The sequence below is a fragment of the Prionailurus viverrinus genome, chromosome B4 (genome assembly GCF_022837055.1).
Source record: "Prionailurus viverrinus isolate Anna chromosome B4, UM_Priviv_1.0, whole genome shotgun sequence".
Classification (NCBI taxonomy): domain Eukaryota; kingdom Metazoa; phylum Chordata; class Mammalia; order Carnivora; family Felidae; genus Prionailurus; species Prionailurus viverrinus.
In genome coordinates, this window is record NC_062567.1 from 69559215 (window position 1) to 69579151 (window position 19937).

A 19937-nucleotide genomic window follows, 5' to 3' on the forward strand; every position below is an offset into this window, starting at 1 on the left:
GCCCTTTTGACAAGTCAAAATGGACACATCTGAATTCGTCAGCTTCTTTGAAAACAGTTCTGCAGACTCACAATCCCAGAAACCTGCAGTTCAAAGTACCCCCGTGTGTCTTAAAAGTAGAAACCCCTTTGTATTTGTCTTAGTGCTTCCTTTGGTCTCCGGGAATACATTCTTCCACTCTGCCTCAACTTTACTTTAGTACTTTCTTTGTTTCCTCTGGTTATTATAGTGTCCCCCCCCCCCCCCCCCCCCCCCGCCTTAGAGTTTGCACCTAACCATTGTCGCGTTCTTTGGCCTCGTTTGCATTTTTGATACGGAGGACTGAGCTTTCATGGCCCAAACGGGCTGCAGGATGATCCTCTTGCGACCACTCCCTGCGTGTGCTCCCGCGGGCGGGGGTAGGGGGCGCTTTTCTCGCCTCCTACCTCTCTTTATGCGGAAATCTTCCTGCCTTTTGTGAACACGCTTCTTTAGATCCCTCTCTCTCACTCTTTGTCTTTTTTCTTCTGTTGCTTATTCTCTACGAGTTTGCCTCTTTCCTGTATAATCTCCCTCTCCCTTGCCCCCCGTGGAATACACGTTCCCTCACTTTGGAAGCAGAGTAATTGATGCTTGAAGATCCTCCATTGGCTCCACGGAGCCTTTAACCCCGTTCTGGCGTGCTCATCTTCAGGGTTCTTCACCTGAGACGTGGTGGCGTTTACTGCAGAGGCAGTAACACACGTCAAAGAAAGCAAGCCCCAGTATGTGTCCATATATGACCTTAGAGCAGAATTCGGGGAACCCTGTCCACTCCCACCCTCGTGTGCTCTCCCCCCTCCGCCCTTCCCCGAGGTCAGTCGCAGGCAGAACGCTAGCGCCGACTACTCCTTTTCGCGTCCCGACTTCCTTCTGAGAGCCCAATAAACCCTGGGGAAGTTTAATCATTCCGCAGCGAGCCCGGGCTCTCTCACTGGGCATGCTCAGTGGCCGGGCCCCGCTCGGCTGGCGAGTGGTTCGTCTGGGGCGCAGGGCTCGGGTCGGCGGCCGCCTCGGCTGGCTTCCAGGAGCGCGGGCTGGGCACTGCGGGCCCTGAGCCGGGAGCCAGAAGCACCCCGCGGTCCTCGCCGGGACGCAGGGCCCCGCCAGAGCCGCGGTGTTCCGGAGCCCGGGGGCCCCCAACTTCGCTCCAAGTTCGGAACCGCCTTCTGGGGGAGCCATGCAAATGATGACCAGGGACGTTCTGCTAGAAATGGATCAGGAGGAGGAGGACGACGACGACGGGGATATCGGTGAGCGGGGGGTTCTCCGGCGTGGGCCGGGGCCGGAAGAAGTTGGGGACTGCGCGCGGGCGCTGCGCTCTGCGCGGGGGCGGCTAGCGGGGACCCGCGGGCGCCGGGGAGGTGGGAGCCTGCACCGCCGTCCCGGGGCCGCAGTGCGGCCGCTTCGCCGCTCGGCTCTCAGCGGGTCGGCGCCCGGTGGAGGCCGGGAGGCGCGGGGCGCGCACGGGCCCCCGACCGCAGGATCTGGGCGGGCCGCGGACGCAGCGCCTAAGCACTCGTGCTGGATACGGGGAAGTCTGTGGACTCTGAAGCGGCAACTTTTGGGTCATTTCCTTCGCCTGGAACCTGCACTGGGGACCCGGCCCCGTTCAGAGAGCAGGGGTGTGACCCACCTGCATCCGCTTTAAAGTGAAAGCAAGGAGCTGCTCTGGGGGGAGGGTGGGGCGCCTCGGTAACTGATTTGTGGCCGCGGGTGGCAGCCCGGGATCCTTTTTTCAGCCGCAGAGCCCGCGGGGGAAGTGATTGGAGGAAGAAGCCCTTGTCCGGGGTGGGGCTGGGGGGGATCTCTAAACATTTCCTGCAAGTCCAGAGGGCCCTGGCGCTTGGCGGGGTGGGGAGTGGTTGGGTGGGGCAAGCCTGGGGTGTATCATTTCTAGTTTGAGTTAAAAATGTTTAGAAGTTGTAGACGGAACGAAGGGAGAGCTGTTTAAGAGTGAAATAACTACAGCAACAAACAAAAGGGATTGGAGGAGGTGGGGAAGGGGAAAACAATTGGAGGAGCAGGGAGAACATCACTGTCAGGGAATGATGACATATTGGGTCTCTCCAGAAGACTGGCAATTAAATTACCGTGCTGGTCTGTTCAGCGACTCCGAGTCTGTTTCCTGCACGCCAAATCAGTTTAAAGCGAAACAGTTCCTGCTCAGATCCTGAAGTCCTATTCTTCACTAATAACAACTTTATAAGTAACTTAATTCTAGGAGCTAGGTGTGGTTTTTCTTTATCATTTTATTTTTTTTATCATTTTATTTTTTTTCCAGCTGTATTGAGCTACAATTTACATAGAATATTTTGCAAGTTTAAAGTGTAGAACACGTTGAGTTGATACGGTTACATGTTGCAAAATGATTACCACTATGGCTTTAACCAATACCTCCATCAACTCACAAGTAACTGTTTCCTTTTTGTGGTGACAGCATTTAAGGTCCACTCTCTTAGCAACTTTCAACTACATGATACAGTATTAATTATAACCACTGTGCTGTACCTTTCATCCCCAGGACTTGTCTTATGGCTGGAAGTTTGTGCCTTTTGACCAACATCTTCTCCCCTCCACCATTCAATTTCACCTATAAGTATTTGTCTTTGTGAGACTTACTTCACTTAGCATAATGCCCTCAAGTTCCATCCATGTTGTCCCAAATGGCAGGATTTCCTTCTTTCTCATGGTTGAATAATATTCCATTGCCCACATGCGAGGGTGAGGAGGTTGAGGATGGTGCTGGTGGTGGTTATTATATACACACACACACACACACACACACAAACACATCTTTATCCATTCGTCTATAGATGGACAGTTTTCATATCTTGGCTATTATAGGTATTGTTCACTTAAATCAAGAGAACGTGGTAATTTCCTTGTTGATGAGGAACAAATTGAATAGAGGAGCTTATGCTCCACGATTTAGCATAATTGTTCTCAATTGAGAACAATTTATTAGATGGAGGGAGCAAGTAGTGTTTTTTTTATTAGAAAGCTGAAGCTCACAGGTTGATCTGCCTAGCTTTTCACATAGCTAGTAAAGATTCAAAACCAGGTTTTCTGACTTGCAAGACCTATGTGGATTAATCCCCTTTCCACCTGGTCACCAGCAGTCAGATAATATATAATGCTACTATTTAACAGACTTTACTGGTAAATCATAGTTACATAAAAATATAAATCATAGGAGCAGACTGTAAAAAGTTACAGTAAACTAGCACAGTCCATTTCATAGGAAAATACTCTTGCCTGTTATGGTGAGGTATCATCACTGTTTATACTGAGTATTGTGAATAAATAGGGTAAAAACCCAAATGGTAACTGAAATAAGAGACTCTGACCTTTGTTTGTTCCACTGTGCCATCAACAGATCTCAGTTTAGAAAAAACGACTTTGGTCTAGTCTGTGTTTACCAGATGAGGCATCATAAAATTTATCTTAAGTGTGTGGCAATAGGTTATTTTTATTTAAGTTTATTTACTTGAGAGAGCGAGCACACGCACATGACCAGGGGAGGGTCAGAGAGGGAGACAGAGAATCCCAAGCAGGTCCCACACTGTCAGCACAGCATTCAACTCAGGGCTTGATCCCAGGAACCATGAGATCACGACCTAAGCCAAAAATCAAGAGTCCATTGCTGAACCAACTGAGCCAACCAGGTGTGCTGGTTCTTTTTACTTTTTATTTAAAAAAAAAAAATTTTTTTTAACGTTTATTTATTTTTGAGACAGAGAGAGACAGAGCATGAACAGGGGAGGGTCAGAGAGAGAGGGAGACACAGAATCTGAAACAGGCTCCAGGCTCTGAGCATTCAGCACAGAGCCCGACGCAGGGCTTGAACTCACGGACCGCGAGATCATGACCTGAGCCGAAGTCGGACGCTTAACCGACGGAGCCACCCAGGTGCCCCTTATTTTTTTAATTACAGATGTAATTTATGCTGGTTCTATCAAGTCAACCAGTAAATATGTTTTAAAAAGTTAAATATCTCGGGGTGCCTGCATCTGACTTCAGCTTAGGTTCATCTCGTGGTTCGTGAGCTCGAGCCCCGCGTCAGGCTCTGTGCTGACAGCTCGGGAGCCGGGAGCCTGGAGCCTGCTTCAGATTCTGTGTCTCCTTCTCTCTCTGCCCCTCCCCTGCTTGTGCTTTGTCTTTCTCTCTCAAAAATAAATAATAAACATAAAAAATTTAAAAAAAATATTTAGAAAGTTAAGTATCTCTATCCCTCCATCACCCCTCCCTCTGTGGGCTACTGATATTATTACTTTACTGTGTGTAGGGGTCAATTCAACATTATTTTATGTTAGGCAACAGATATCATTTAAGTAGGTCTCCACAATTTTTGTTTGTTATACAAACTCAATGTGGATTGCAGTGATTTTATATCAAGTGGAAATGTTTACCATGTCAATAGAAAGTTTATGACATTGTAAAATAGGTAAGTCTTTTTTTTAAAGGTTAGAAGTAGGCTGATGGTATATAGCCTTTTACAAAATAATTGTAATTTTTTTTTTTAATTTTTTTCAATGTTTATTTATTTTTGGGACAGAGAGAGACAGAGCATGAACGGGGGAGGGGCAGAGAGAGAGGGAGACACAGAATCGGAAACAGGCTCCAGGCTCTGAGCCATCAGCCCAGAGCCTGACGCGGGGCTCGAACTCCCGGACCGCGAGATCGTGACCTGGCTGAAGTTGGACGCTCAACCGACTGCGCCACCCAGGCGCCCCATTATAATTGTAATTTTCAACTTAGGGGAGGTTGTGGTGAAATGACGATTATAATTTTAACTTGTGCCCCTAGTTTCATATGCAGAACTATGGTTAAGCTGTTGACATCTTTCTCCTAGTACTTGTCATTACTGATAGTTGTATAATTTAAAATCCACTCAGGTACTGAAGATTTCTACGTAATCCCTCTATCAATATTAACTTTATAATTCAGAACAATAGAGTTATTTTTGACATAGTTCCTGAGTAAAACATTTATCATCAGCTAATTTACAAAGGATGAAAAGAGAATCTTTTTAAACTAGATGTGGTCCCTGGTTATATCATATGAATGTTTTACATACATATATGGAAGTGTTCCTGTAGTGGACTGGGACTTAGGGCTCCCCCCCCCCCCCCCCCCCCCCCCCCCCCCGCCAGTGGGTTTCTGCTTACCTTTACCTTTAAAGCACTATTCAGTGCTTTAAGTGTAAGGATTACCTCCTTGTTTGACACGAACCTGTCTAAAGAATCAAAGATGGTAAATGTTACTATGAGCGTCTTTTCCATATTTGCTTAACTCCTTGCCACCAGAAATTGGTCCCAGAGGTTTGTGAATGAGGCAGCCTGTTGGTATAAGAGCATTTTTTCAAAAGACCACTTATTTTCTAAATCAGCTCCAGCAACCGAATGCAGTTGTGATCCCTGGGCACTGGTGGCAGGAAATATGTGACTTTTAGCCCTTATTTCACTCATGCTGGTGGAGATCACATGGCAAGGCAGGTTTTGTGCACTTGGTGTGCAGAAGAGCATTCCTGGCTGCCTTTCTCCCTCCTCCCGGCCTTTAATCAGTGAGTAGAATGCAACATTTCTTCCTGTTCGTGTAGAAAGTGACAGAAAACTCTTTTACGGCCAAAATGTAGATATTTTGTGTGCTGTTTTTATTTTGCGTATGTAGATATTTTGTGTGCTGTTTTATTTTGCGTATGTGTGTGGTTGTTTTGCTTTTGCATTTCTATGGTTCAGACTTCGCTTAGAGAGAAAAAGTGTTCTCAGGAATAAGTCATGTAGTTCAGGCAAAAAGATTTTGTTTAGATGCTTGGCTGGTTGCTTTGGGATCCCCGTCTGTTTATGATAGAGTTTAACTCTCTGATCCCCACAGCTGATGGTCATGTCATTGATTTGGGGGAGTTGTAGGAAGAAGCCCATCACCTCCGAGTGATGATGGTCCAGCTGTATCTCTCAAGTGTCATTGTCTCCCTTTTCGCTTTTGCATTTTTACAGAGACTTCTTCATGATTTCTATCCCTTCACTATAAAGTTTGCTTAATCACCTACAAATATGGTCCTAGCCTCAGTTTTGCTTAGTCAGTATTAACTGAGAAAACTTTCTGTGCCAGGTCCAGGATTAGGTGCTGGGCTGGGTGTTGGGAAACTAAAAATAAGTGTTGCACCCCTTGGCCGTGGAGAAGTAGGTTCGATGGAACCAGTCACTTGCAGGAAGTGCTATTACTGAGGTATGTACACAGCTGTGGGAGGATAATGGGAGGCATTTTCACAGAAGAGATTGCTGGGCTGGGTACTGAAGGACCAGGCGGGTGCAGTGGCATAGCAGAAGGAGAGTCTGGATTTCCACGTAGTTCCCTGTGGTGGAAGGCAGCTGCTACAAGGCTAGGGAGGCAGGCAGGGGCCACACCATGAAGAAGCCTCTGTATGTTTTAAGGATTTAGGATTTGGAGCTACTGAAAGATTTTAAGGAAAGGAGTGATGGGATCAAATTTGCCTTAGGAAAAGATCTCCCTGGCAGCATGTTGGAAAATGGGATTGGAGAGGGGACATTGTAGAAGTAAGTCTTTCTAGCAGTTGGGTTTGGAAATGCCTGTAGTGGCCATGGGAATAGAGGGGAGTGGTCTGAGAGTTTAGGAAAGAGGTGACATCTCCGAGGCATCAGACCCATGGCTTCCAGAAACATCGTGACTCTTAGACTTCAGCTGAGTGATTAGGTAGAAAGTGGTGGCAGGTGTGCAGGGGGGGAACTTCTATTGTTCCAGCAAGTCTTAATACTTTTCCCCTCTGCTTTAGCTCAGACCAATTCCTTTCTTTGGTAATACCAGACTTACCTCCTCTGTTTTTCAGGAGGAGCCTGTCACAAAACCCGGAAAACTGTTACTGATCTTCATTGTCCAAAGTGCCCACTAATGAATTGTCACACCCCTTCTTTTTCTGTGCTACACAATCAGCATTCACTTTGTATTTTGTCTTTGTTGTTCATTATCTTTATCTGCACAGCTAGAGTGTAAATTTCTTGCATTGGAACTAGGTCATCTGAGCCTTCTAGAGATCATGCAAAATATCCCAAACATTGTAGACATTCATTGCTATAATTAAAAAACAATTTCTCTTCCTCACCTGCCTCTAACATATCATAAGCTCCCTGAAGGCAGGTGTCTTGTGTGTTTTGTGTTCCAAGCTATGTCCCTCATGCCTAGAATGGTGCTTGCTATTGAGTAGAAGCCAAGCCAAGCATTATTGAAAGAATCAAGTGAATTGCTCTTTTTAAATAATTTGATTAACATTCTGCTGAGTGGTTTTATGGCTCTAGTAGACTTCCCTTCCATGGCACTTTGAGATTCCCTACTATCTGTTATAACAATGTTGATTGTACCTACTCTGCCAGGTTCCTGGGTCCTTGACCCACCAGTACCTCACTATCTCAGAAGGAGGCAGAGACATGAATAGATAATTGCAGTAAGTCTGTGATTAATGCTGTAATCAAGATGTGTACCTGGGTAGTGGTGGTACCAAGGAGATTCTCGCTGCAGGGACTCCAGATACCAGCCCTGGGAGGGATGAGAAAGAGATAAGGGGCTGGGGCTAGGACAGTGTGGCTCCAGCATTCTTAAATGTGATTTCTTAGAAAGTAAGCTTTGGTGCTACCTTTGCCTTATTTGCTCTGGCAAAGGGATCATAGATATATATTATATTCTCTACCAGGAGAATGATAGTTAACAAACAAAACAAAGTAAACTATCCTTATACTTTTTTCTTTGAGTATAGTTTTGTCCTTTTTTTTTTTGTTTTATAAACCTGTTACTTTCAGTTTCAAGTCCTTAGTCACAATTTATCTGATGTGTTCTAACTTTCAAGTCCAAGAATTGCTTTCCAAAAGGTTTCTTGTCTCCTTTTATAATTCCCATTGTTGTTTAAACCTGACACAAACACAGCTCTAAAAAAGTTCCACATGACATTCCTTTCTTTTTTATCCAGTAGTTTCAATAGTCATTTATGTTGATTGCCGTGTGTGTGTGTGTGTGTGTGTGTGTGTGTGTTTTCCTTTTGGAAACCAGTAAATGTAGACCAAAGGCTCCTGTGAAGGTTTCTGTCAGATATTTAAACTCTGACATTCTTGAAGGGAGATTATAATACATTATTAAGAATCTCGCAATCTAGCTTGAAGTTAAAAGTTGGTCTTAAACTTTCAAAGGGTGTTTGTAGCATTTTAGATTAAAATGATTACATTTTCATAAAGGTTTCTACTCCAGCTAATAATTGAGGTTTTCTTCTGTTATCGGTGCTTATCAGTTTTGTGTTTTGTATTCTAGCTGATTCAATCATACATCTGAAGGTAAAGCTTATATAGTCTTAGAGGGAGAAGTGCTGTCTTACCTTTGTACTTCACAGCCTGAATATCATGCTTTTCACATAGTAGATACTCAACAAACATTTGCTGAGGGACTGGTTTTAAGGTTTTAATGGAAGCTTTGTATGCTGTAGATTAAGGCTTGATCTGCTTTTTTTTTTTATTTAGCATTTATTCATCTTTGAGAGAGAAAGAGCACAGGGGAGGGGCAGAGAGAGGGAGACAGAGGATCCAAAGCAGGCTCCATGCTGTGAGCGCAGATCCTGATGGTGGGCCCCAACTCATGAACCATCAGGTTCATGACCTGAGCAGAGCTCTTATGTGAGCCACTCAGCCCTTTGAACCACCTGGGCGCCCCAGCTTGATCCGCTTTTTGATACAGGCCTGAGTCTGGAAAAATCACCAGTTTTAGAACAGAAAAACATCATTTCCAATTACTTTCAACCAAGGAAATGTACTTCTTGACTGGTAACTCATGTAAAGACAGAGATTGTGAAAATTTCATGCAATCAAGTGATTCTCTCAAGTCGTTATCATTATTACTGCTCTTCCTTTAGTTTTGCCTTGCTTTATAATACTGCAACTAAAATTAATTAGACTCCATCCCAAGAAGTAGCCTATTGAAGAAATACTGGATGCAAATGTCAACAATAGCATATTGTGGATGTGTACCAAAGAGCAATTCAGATACTCCTCAGCCAAAATATCAGATGGAACGTTTGCATAGGAGACTACTCGAAGGGTTGATAGGCAACTTTCTCTGCCATGGTCTTTACTACTGCTCTGGCTAGGGGTCCAAATGCTGACTGGGAGAGCTAGCTGCAGGCAGTTATTCAGTAGGTAAAAATCCGAATGAAAGAAAATCTATTCTTTGGTGAAACCCAGATGTTGTTTTATATTTAATGCTTGTAATCTAGGACATTGAAACTCTACCGTTTCCCACATTATTTAAAAATACAAATACTTGAAATTGGAAGGAAAAGGATATGGATCTTTAAAATTATCTTTTTTATAATTTTAATTTTAACCTTGGCAGAACGTTAGCCATTGGTCAGGCGTGCAAATAGATGTTCTTTTGCAAAGTACAATTATGCAAATTATAGGCCTGTTTATAAAGCTTGTTTTATATAAACAGATTGTATTTGTATAATTGAATTTATCACAATTTCTCCAGACATTCTATCTAGATATTTGAAAAATAATCTTTGGCTTGGCACAGACAAAATGATGGCAAAATTTTTCTCGTGGCATTATATAGACACAACCTTAAGTATGTTTTTTTTCTCTGATTTGTGCTTAGATTTTAAGAAAACTAAATTCTAAACAAGAATTATACACCCTTCTGACATATAGAACTCAGACCTTTAACATTATTTTACAAGTTTATATATAATAGGTATATTATACAATAATTTTTTTCATTTGTATCATTTTATTTCTTCCTACTGTTACTTATTAAATAAACAAGTCTTAGATGCTTAATTTGTGTAAAAGGTCCTCTTTTAAGAAAAAAGATTTTTTTTTAATGTTTACTTATCTTGGAGAGAGGGAGAGATAGAGTGTGAGTGGGGGGAGGGGCAGAGAGAGAGGGAGCTACAGAATCTGAAGCAGACTCCAGGCTCTGAGCTGGCAGCACAGAGCCTGATGCGGGGCTTGAACTCAGGAACTATAAGATCATAACCCGAGCCAAAGTCGGAGGCTTAACTGACCAAGCCACCCAGTCCCCCCGATCCTCTTAGTATTAAAAGAAAAATCAACAAACAAGACCGACTATTGTTTCTAAGTGATACAAATAATGAAGAAATAGCATAAATTGACTGATGGTAGATGCTACCTAGGAAAAGTAAGAGATTTTAAAGAGAAAGGGTGGAAAGTGAATCCCTGAAGAGGAGGGCAGGGGGAGGGAGAGTTTGTGAAAGCAGTGTTGATGCAGAGTTGGGAGATCAGGAGAAGAGAAATGGGGAGTGGGAAAGGAAGGGCTGGCAGTCAGAAGACCTGAATTTGTGGTTGGCTTTGCAAGCCTGAGGCAAGTTTCTTGGCTTTTCTGAGCCTGTTTCTTCAGCCCCATGGGGTTGCTAGAAGGATGCAAGGTATATGTACAGTGCTAGGTATTTCCAGTCACACTCCATGAGTGGCACTTACAGTGTCACCATCATAATGAATTCATATATTTAAAAGCAGTCATGGAAATGGCTACTGTTTTAATTTTTTAAAAAAGATAATCTTATTTTATTTTATTTTAATTCCAGTGTAAGAAATGGCTACCCTTAACCTCAGAGATCTCTAAGTCCTTTCCTCATAAACATTGCTGTCTGTTCTGTGTTGCTTGTGTCACATTATGCGTGCAGAAAGTGCCCACTAAGTGTCAGGTTAAGGATGATCATGACAGTGGCTGTGCTGCAGGCACATGTGTTTAAAGATAAAGGAGTTGAAGAATAGCATGTGGGTTCTGCAAAGAGATAGTTATTGTGTGTGTTTTTTCCTCTCACAGATCTTCAGACAGATGGACAGTGTCCTCCAAATTCTCTCAGGGAATCCTAGCAAAAAATCCTAAGGGCTGACACTTAGTAGGCTCCCAGTAAATGCTTCATAAATTTAGGAATTGTTTTACCATCGGGAGTACCTGTGGCTTATCCCATTCTCTAATTGCTGTCAGGCAGTTCTAGCCCACGTATGTGTGCTCCTGTGTGTCACCAGATAATTGTATGTGCTGTAAGTGAGGAAGGAGACATTTAAGTAGGAAGTAAATAGCTTTTATTGCCAATTGAATATTGTAGAACAGAGGAGAGGAAGATCAATGATGAGATTCTCAGTGGTCAGGGTTCTCCATGACTCTGGTACTACTACTGAGATGTGGAAACATGGAAGATCACTCAGAGATGTTCTCCATTCAGTGAAGGGAGGGCAGTCATGTGGCACATGGTGGGCATGGTTGTTGACTTTATATTAAAAGCCCATTTGACATGGGGCTCCTGGGTGGCTCAGTAGATTGAGCATCTGACTCTTGATTTTGGCTAAGGTCATGATCTCACAGTTTGTGGGATTGAGCCTCATGTTGGGCTCTGCACTGACAGTGAGGAGCCTGCTTGGGATTCTCTCTGCCTCTCCCCTGCTCATTCTCTTTCTCCCCTCCATCTCAATCTCAAAATAAATATTTAAAAAAATTTTTTGACTCTATATCCTTCCCATTGCCCTCACCCCAGTTCTTGACCATTGTATATGCAGGCAGTCAGTATTGGCCCCTCATTTTCTAAATGTCTTTAGAATTGGAAATGACCTTGTGTCCTGAGCGAGGACCTTCTCAGCTACCTTGTTATTCCAGCACACCCAAACCCCACTCTCTGATGGTTTTGGGGATGCCTTGGGAAGCTACATCCATGTGGGTCTGAAGGGGAAGGGGAGAGACCTGGCCCTTTGTTTCCCTGTCTGAGGGATCCACCCTCTCCCCTCAAAGCCCTGGATAAGTCTAGGTATTAGGGATCAGGTGAAAGTGCTTTTTTCTTTTTTTATTAAAAAAAATTTTTTTTAATGTTTATTTTTGAGGAGGGGGGAGGGGCAGAGAGAGAGGGAAACACAGCATCCCAAGCAGGCTCCAGGCTCTGAACTGTCAGCACAGAGCCCAACATGGGGCTCGAATTCATGAACTGTGAGATCATGACCTGAGCCTAAGTCAGAAGCTTAACTGACTGAGCCATCCAGGTGCCCCAAAAGTGCTCTTTTCATGCCTTTGGATTTACAGGTGAAAACCTGAATTTGGTTAGAGGTAATTATACTGGAGCTTAAAAGAAAAGGATGACTCTTTCCTATGTTGAAAGATTACTTCTGCCATCTATCTGTTATAGATTGCCTTACTTTGGTTGAAGGTGTGGACTGGCATCTCATACCGTGGCTGTCTATGGTGAGGAAGAAATGGGCCTCTCTGCTGGCCTGTGTTCCTTTTTGTTTATCTTCCATTGGCTCCTCTTCCTGCTCCTCATTTGACCATCCTTCTCCTTAGAGTCCTGTGTTCGACCTCTGGCCCAGTGTTCCCATTGGACAGATGGGCTTGCACAGAGATAAAGACCCCTACCGTTTACACTTCAGTTTTATACAGAGGTGATTCAAATTCTAGCCCAGTCATTCACTAGCTGTGTGACCTTGAGTGATTAACATAATGTTCCCCTCTGCACAGTGGAGCTACTGTTAGAACTGACTTCTAGGGTGACTGTGTCAATAATGACACAATTAAAAAAATCTTAACTTTGTAGGGTTGTGATACTTGACACACTGAAAGCCTCCATAATTAGATGCTAATGATGCCAATATTATGGGTAGCTGTTTTTACTCGTATCTCAACCCAGGTTTACCTCTCTTGTTTTCCACTAGAGGTTTTAACCTTTCTCCCAAGGCTGTACCTTCCATTTATATAGCTCATTGTATTTGTCTTTTTTTTTTTTTAATGTTTATTTACTTATTTATTTTGAGAGAGAGAGAGAGAGAGCAAGTGGGTGAGGAGCAGAGAGAGGGAGACAGAATCCTAAGCAGACGTCACGTTATCGGCTCAGAGCCTGATGCGCGGCTTGAACTCACAAACTGCGAGATCATGACCTGAGCTGAAACCAAGAGTTGGACGCTTAATTGACGGAGCCACCAGGTGCCCCTGTTTTTGTCTTTTTCATTAAACTGTGAGCATGTTGAGAACTGTCCCCTCATTGAGCAGCACAGCGTTGGGCACATGCCAGGAGATCAGTAAATTATTACTAAATGACTAAATTGATGAAAGATATTTATTTTTTATAATAAAAATGTATTGTTGAGGGTTTTTTTAAGTTTATTTTGAGAGAGAGAGCGTGAGCAGGGGAGAAGCAGAGAGATGGGGAGAGAGAGAGAGCAAGCTAGCGAATCCCAAGCAGGCTCCACACTGTCCACACACAGCCTGACGTGCGGCTTGAGCTCACAAACCATGAGATTATGACCTGAACTGAAATCAAGAGTCGGATGCTTAACTGACTGAACTACCCAGGCACCCCGAAACATACTGATTAGAGAAGGACTAGATTGGAAACATAGGCCCTTGTATATAGGCTGATCCTTGGGCAGGTCTTTATAACTTTGGAGCCTTGGTTTCCAGATCAGAAAAATGTCATAGAGATAATATAGAAGGGGGAATGATACTTATATTATAGAATTGTTAGAAGGTTTAGTATATTAAATATATTAATATACTGTATATGAAAGGACAAGGGACAGTTCCTGGCACATAGTAGACCAACAATAGAGTCATTAAAAAACAACCAAAAATGGGGAAATACAGTAAAAATGACTGGCGTAACTTAAGTTAGATTTTCCAGTAGGTAAGTGTCACAATATAAGTGTATAATCCCTTGGAATGTATATAATTTTAGTAAGAAAGGTAAAAGAATATAGTATAAAGGTTCATAATGGAAATTTAAATGCTACTTTGATAGTCTTTACACTAGAGAAAATGTGAAAGAAATAAGAACATTTTTTAATCTAGCAAACTTAAGATTTTAAAAATATCTTGTATTACAGTCTAAAGAGTGGTGTTCTTGATATTGAGCATGTGAAATTTTGATAAAATAAACCTTTAATAAAATATGTAGTTTTAAAATATGTAATATCACTTGAATGGTCAGTTATTTTAAATGGAGAAATTCTAAAATGTCTAATTTGCCCACAGGGCTAAAATTTCTCTTCATTAAGTATTATTAGAAAATTTGAAGTCAATAAAAACTGTTAAGATATAAATGATACAGAGCAAAATGATACAACTGAAGACAAGAGCACACGAAGAAATCATTAACTTTATGGTTTGAATTGTTTTGAATTTAGTGATATAAAATAAAATAATCCTTACCTAATTTGCAAAATAGGTATATGAAATAACATTTTTCTTTTTGTGTTTTTGAGGTTTGGGAATGATTCAGCCTATATCCAGTTGTCAGAACTTAACCCCGTCAGACCCCTTCCAGCAGCATCAGCCCTAAAAAAATTAGATATGCCATTTCATCTGGGTAGACCAAAGCAAGATGAAAGGAGGAAGCCTATTTTTTTGTTTTGTTTTGTTTTGTTTTTTGAGAGAGCATGAGTGTGTGAGCAGGGGGAAAGGCAAAGGGGTGGGGGGAGGGAGGGAGAGAGAGAGAGAGGGAGAGAACCTCAAGCAGGATCCACACTCAGTGCAGAGCCTGATGTGGGGCTCCATCCCACACCTTGAGATCATGACTTGAACTGAAATTGAGAGTCAGATGTCAACCAACTGAGCCACCCAGGCACCCCAGGAAGGCTGTTTTTATCCCCAACCAGAGTTAAAATTTCTTTATAGTTAAGTGTTGATAGAATTGACTTTCCAATTAAAGTTAAAATTTCATCTTTTGGTTACTGCACTTGGAATTGCAGTTCTTATTGCCCATGGATTTCAACCTATATTCCATCCAGAAGATTGCCAGACTGTCCCATATTTCTTTCATCTGTTTAAATTTAAATAGTATATAGTACCTGTGGGGTGCATACTTCTATAATGAGTACATTGCAGCTTACAAATCACAGAGGAGATGTGAACATTTCTAACAGGCCTTGTCATCTACTCTAAGGGCAAGCAACACAGCAAATGCCTTTTGAGCAATGGGGTAATCATGGTTTTCCTGAGAGTTACAGTTGCCTAAACTGTGGCTAGTGGCTTGTTTCATACTCCAGGATACTTATTTTGAAGAGTTCAATCACAATCTTGGCTAAGTTATTTGGCACACATACAAAAATCCCTTTGAAGGCTGATTGCAGAATTTGCTACTAGTGGTCTTCATAAATCAGGACTATTGCTCTTTTAAAAAGTCATGTGCATAGAGATTTCATTTAACTCAGAGCACTAGATTGATCTCTTCTCGCAATCTTTATTAATTCAGAAAATATTTACTGAAGACCTCTTGTGGGTCATGTACTATTTAAGGTTGGAGGGTACAGAACTAGATAGAATTCCATCTTTAGGGGCGCCTGGGTGGCGCAGTCGGTTAAGCGTCCGACTTCAGCCAGGTCACGATCTCGCGGTCCGTGAGTTCGAGCCCCGCGTTGGGCTCTGTGCTGACAGCTCAGAGCCTGGAGCCTGTTTCAGATTCTGTGTCTCCCTCTCTCTCTGCCCCTCCCCTGTTCAGTCTCTGTCTCTCTGTGTCTCAAGAATAAATAAACGTTAAAAAAAAAAAAAATTAAAAAAAAAATTCCATCTTTAATGAAGCTTGTTTTCTAGTAAGTGATAAAATAAAGCCCCAAAATGCATGCAGAAATATCCATTCATTTACCTAATGTCTATTCAGCACCGTCTACATGCCAGGCATTGTGCTCTGTGCTAGGAATTCAGCAGTACACAAGCCAGAAATGGCCTCTGCCCTCAATGAGTAGGCTGACTGGCAGGGAAGACAAACATGCCTACAGATTACCAGCAAATTATATTTAAAGATTGTGAAAAGAGACTCAAGCAGGATGGCACAGCTGAGAACAGGACTCGGGTGTTTCCAAAGCCAGTTGCCGTCACTGGGGGATGACATGTGCAGCTGTTATTCTCATAACTCTAAAAATAACATGGCCTTAGACTGGAATCTTCAGAAAGTAGGTCTATGAGAAGGCTCAAGATGTACATTAGATGAATGTGTAAAACACCACAAATGTTTTCAGGCTCACAACTCCACTTGTGCTGTGCTGGGGCAGTCCTCCCTGAGGAAGCTTTGTTCATTACTGATTTCTACAGCTGTTAGTGCACTTGAGAAAGCGAGCAACTTTGTTGCTGTTTGGTCCTGTGCCCCTTTATTCTTGGTACATTGGCCAAACTATTAGCACTGGGTTGGAAACCCACAAAATCCAGTAGGTCACTCCCAGTTCCTTTAATTCTTCCTTTATAGCTCAATTTAGCACACTATTCTCCCTTTCTTAAGTTAAAGAAGGGGCTGAGAGGTTGGGCTGCAGCGATTCTGCGCAGTTTCCCTGTGTTGACAGAGGAGGAGGAGGAACAAGAAGGTGCAGGTACATCTCCCCCCCCCCCCCCCCCCCGCCCCCGTGCTCCACCTTTTCCTCTCCTGACTGGAATGGGTCAGGGAGCTAGCAAAGAACACCTTTCTTGGATTTTCAGCCAGGGACTGGTTCTCCAGCCATCCTGCCCTGCTTTGCTAAGGGATGTGACTCATTCAAAGTGACTGACTTTGGCTGGGAGTTCTAACCAAGCCCCTGAGACATGAATCAGAATTTCTGTGAGGGTGGGGAAGCCCCACAGGAACCCTGGTGTGCTCCCTCAGGGATTTTCCTCTTGAGAAATCCTAATACCAGAGAATCACCCTCTACAAGTCCTTCTCTGTAAATAGCGAGTACCCTGGTAATGGAGTAAGTAATAGGGAATATGCAAATGAAAACTTGTTTTGTTTTCAGTTGCTAGGGCAGAAAGAAATGGATGTGAATGCTGTTTTCATTTACTATTTAAAAATCCTGTTTCTTCTATGTGTTAGGATCTTTCATACATGACTGAAGTCCAGCAGGCACTGTGACTGCATTATTAAACTGTTTTAGCCATTGCCTCTCATTCCTTCCAAATTGGGAATATTTTCTTTATAAATGCCACAGAGATCAAGTAGAAGAGATACTACCATTAACCCTTTGCCATGCTTTTACCTGAGCCCTCCGTTCTTACTAATGTTTGTTTAGTCCTGTGATATTTTTTTAACATTTAAAAGGCATATTTTACAGACAGGAAAATGCATAGTTAACTGTCCAGCTTGCTAACTTTTGACATACTTTTTATAAGCACCACCCACAACAAGATAGAGGACACTTCCTTTGCTCTTTCAAGTCCTGCCTTCCTCCCCCAGTCCAGGTGAACACGGAATGACTTCTACAATAAATTGGTTTGCCTGTTCTTGACATGCATGTAATGAAACCCTATAGAATGTGTGCCTGACTTCTATTATTTTTGGAGATTCATTCATGTTGTGGGTATCAGTCATACTCCAATATATTTTACATGTAAGAATATCTGGAAAAACATTTTGAATTAAATTGTGAAGCAGTACATCTCTCATAGGTGACAACCTAATGATTCTTAACCTTTTAATTCTGTCTTTAATGTCAAGTATTTTTTTGGTCTTAGTTATTTTTATAATTCTTTTAGCAGTTCACACAGTGCCTTGCCCGTGATAGGAAATGAGCAAATGTTTTCTTAAGTTGGAAAGGAATGTGTGAGGAAAAGTAACTCATATCTCATTTTATAGAAATTTAGATTTTAATTGCTGTGTTGTGATTGTGCAACAAGAATGCACATTCATTCTGAGCATTAGCCCACTGATGATTTTACTGATGAGTGTGATACCATTCCAAAGTGGACTCTTTGTGGATGCTTTCCTTCCATGCAAGGAGTTCAGGTGTAGTCATTTGTTTTTCCCAAAGGTCAGCTCTTATTGATGTTTTTGACTGGTAAAAATATTCCAAACAGATATTATCAGCCTCAGTTGGTAACTGAAAAGCTCTGAGAATAGAAAAGTAACGGTGACCTATCCAAAATGAGGGAGTGGTTCAATGTTGGTACAAGATATTAGATTCCAAATATTTGTTTGCGTGCATGTGCTCCAAGTTCCCAGAGAAGTTATTGACGCTGACGTCGTTTCCCTTAAGGATGACTCATGATTTCTTGGGCCTGGTTTCCACTGTTAGTCATCTTCACGGCTTGGGTTAAAGCAGACTTTCTGCCTGGATTCCAGCCTTCACAGACCCCACTCCCCACCCCCTTGATTTCCACCTCCTGGCTCAGCCAAACAGCAGTCTCTGCAACCAGTTCTGACTCTAGGCAAGAAGGATCTTAAACTTCAGCATTTAGTAGCAGCCCAGCACTAACCTTGTGTTTGTTTTTCCATTTTGATCATTTGGCCTGTCTTTTTTTCCCAGTTGCCCAAACTCCTATCTCAGAAACATGCTTAGGATCCCAGTCTCTTTATTCTTCAGGTCCTGTCTTATTTAGCAGTGTCATCTAATTGCCTTCATTCCCTGGATGTGAAGGCCTCCTCACTCCCTGGGGGGTGCTACCTGCCCGTGCTTGTACAGACCCTGGTAATGGCCTGCCTGTCTCCCCAGGTGTTTTTTATTTGTTTATTATTTTTGAGAAAGAGAGAGCCTGAGTGGTGGGGGTGGGGAGGGTGGTGGGGTGTGGGAGAGGAGAGGCAGAGAGGGGCTGCGGCCAGAGGATCCAAAGCAGGCTCTGTGCTGACAGTAGAGGGCCTGATGCGGGGCTAGAACTCACAAACCATAAGATCATGACCTGAGATGAAGTCAGATCCTTAACTGACTGAGCCACCCAGGCATCCCTGTATCCCCAGATTTAATGACTCAAGCTCTACTTCTGTTTTCTTCTTTAGCTGCTATACTAGTGGTACCTTAAATCTTAGGCCCTAAATTGTGAACAAAGTGCTGTTTATTTTCATGCCACTAACTTAGTTATGCTGCCATGGCTGCTGAAAGGGGGGCTGTAAGAGTGGGATAAAGTTTCCTACAGTAAGAGATAGGAGACTTCACTTCAACCTGACACATAAGAAAGATCAAGTGTTTACTGGAATGTGAGAGAACCGCCTCCCGGGCATAGTAGAAATCTGTGCCTCCAAGTAAACAATTCTATTCAAAAGCAGTTCCCCAAGGTTGGGGAGTGACCTAGTTGAGCAGCAGGGTATCTGAGCAAAGCTAACTCTCAGCTAGGAGGGCTGTAAGCCAGCCCTCCCTGTTATTCAGCATGGGAAATAGATATTTTCTCAATCTTGTACAGACACAACTTAAAAAAAAAAAAAAAGGCCCCTATTCAGAATTTCCAATATTTGAAAATGTGCAGGGAATCACACAAGGAGAACCACCAGTCTTGCCTTTTTCCTTCTCTCCCTGATGCTGGTGTTGTTCCTGAACTAGCCTGCCTGTCTCTACATTTCTCGGTTACCACATCCTCTCTCAGGTGGCCTTCCTCCTGGCTCCTGCCCTGGGTTTATTCCCAGGCCCTTGGTCTGCCCTTGAGTCAGGCTTCATTCCTCCCAGGCAGGCTCCAAACTGTAGATCTTAACTAAAGTTCTCATTTTACCTGGCCAGCCCATCTTGGGAAATGAAAGACTGTATACGAAGGGAAGAGAGATCTTGTAATCCTTCAGAGAGGGAAATCAGTTCTAAGTGATTGCACAGGCAAAACAGCCCTAACCTTGTTGTGATAGAACCTAGATATCCAGTTTAAATTTTAAGGGGAAAAAAAATGGTAAATGCTCTGCTTAGGTGAACTGTAGGCTTGTTGTGCAACTAGAGCGAACATATGCCACTATCATTTGTTTTACTAAGCTTTATGAACTCTTCAGAATAGATTCAGAAAAGTTCCCTTCTGAAAATTTTACTTTATGAAATAAGTAAGGTTACAGTGTTTCACATGTCTTTCAGTAAAGTTGATTGTAGGGGCACCTGGGTGGCTCAGTCAGTTAAGCATCCGACTTCGGTTCAGGTCATGATCTTGAAGTCTGTGAGTTGGAGCCCTGTGTCAGGCTCTGTGCTGACAGCTCAGAGCATGGGTCCTACTTC

The 19937-nt window shown here is 42.9% G+C and overlaps 1 protein-coding gene across 2 annotated transcripts in view; it reads left to right on the forward strand.

Annotated features, from left to right (window-relative positions):
* Positions 1-852: 852 nt before the first annotated feature.
* ANO6 (anoctamin 6) overlaps positions 853-19937 on the forward strand; it is a 198507-nt gene continuing 179422 nt past the window's right edge. The window contains exon 1 of one of the 2 annotated variants that reach the window (XM_047865899.1): positions 853-1271. In XM_047865899.1, coding sequence (XP_047721855.1) covers positions 1199-1271 — 73 coding nt within the window. In that variant the 5' untranslated portion in view covers positions 853-1198. The remainder of the gene's footprint in view (positions 1272-19937) is intronic. The other variant, XM_047865900.1, reaches the window with a different exon arrangement.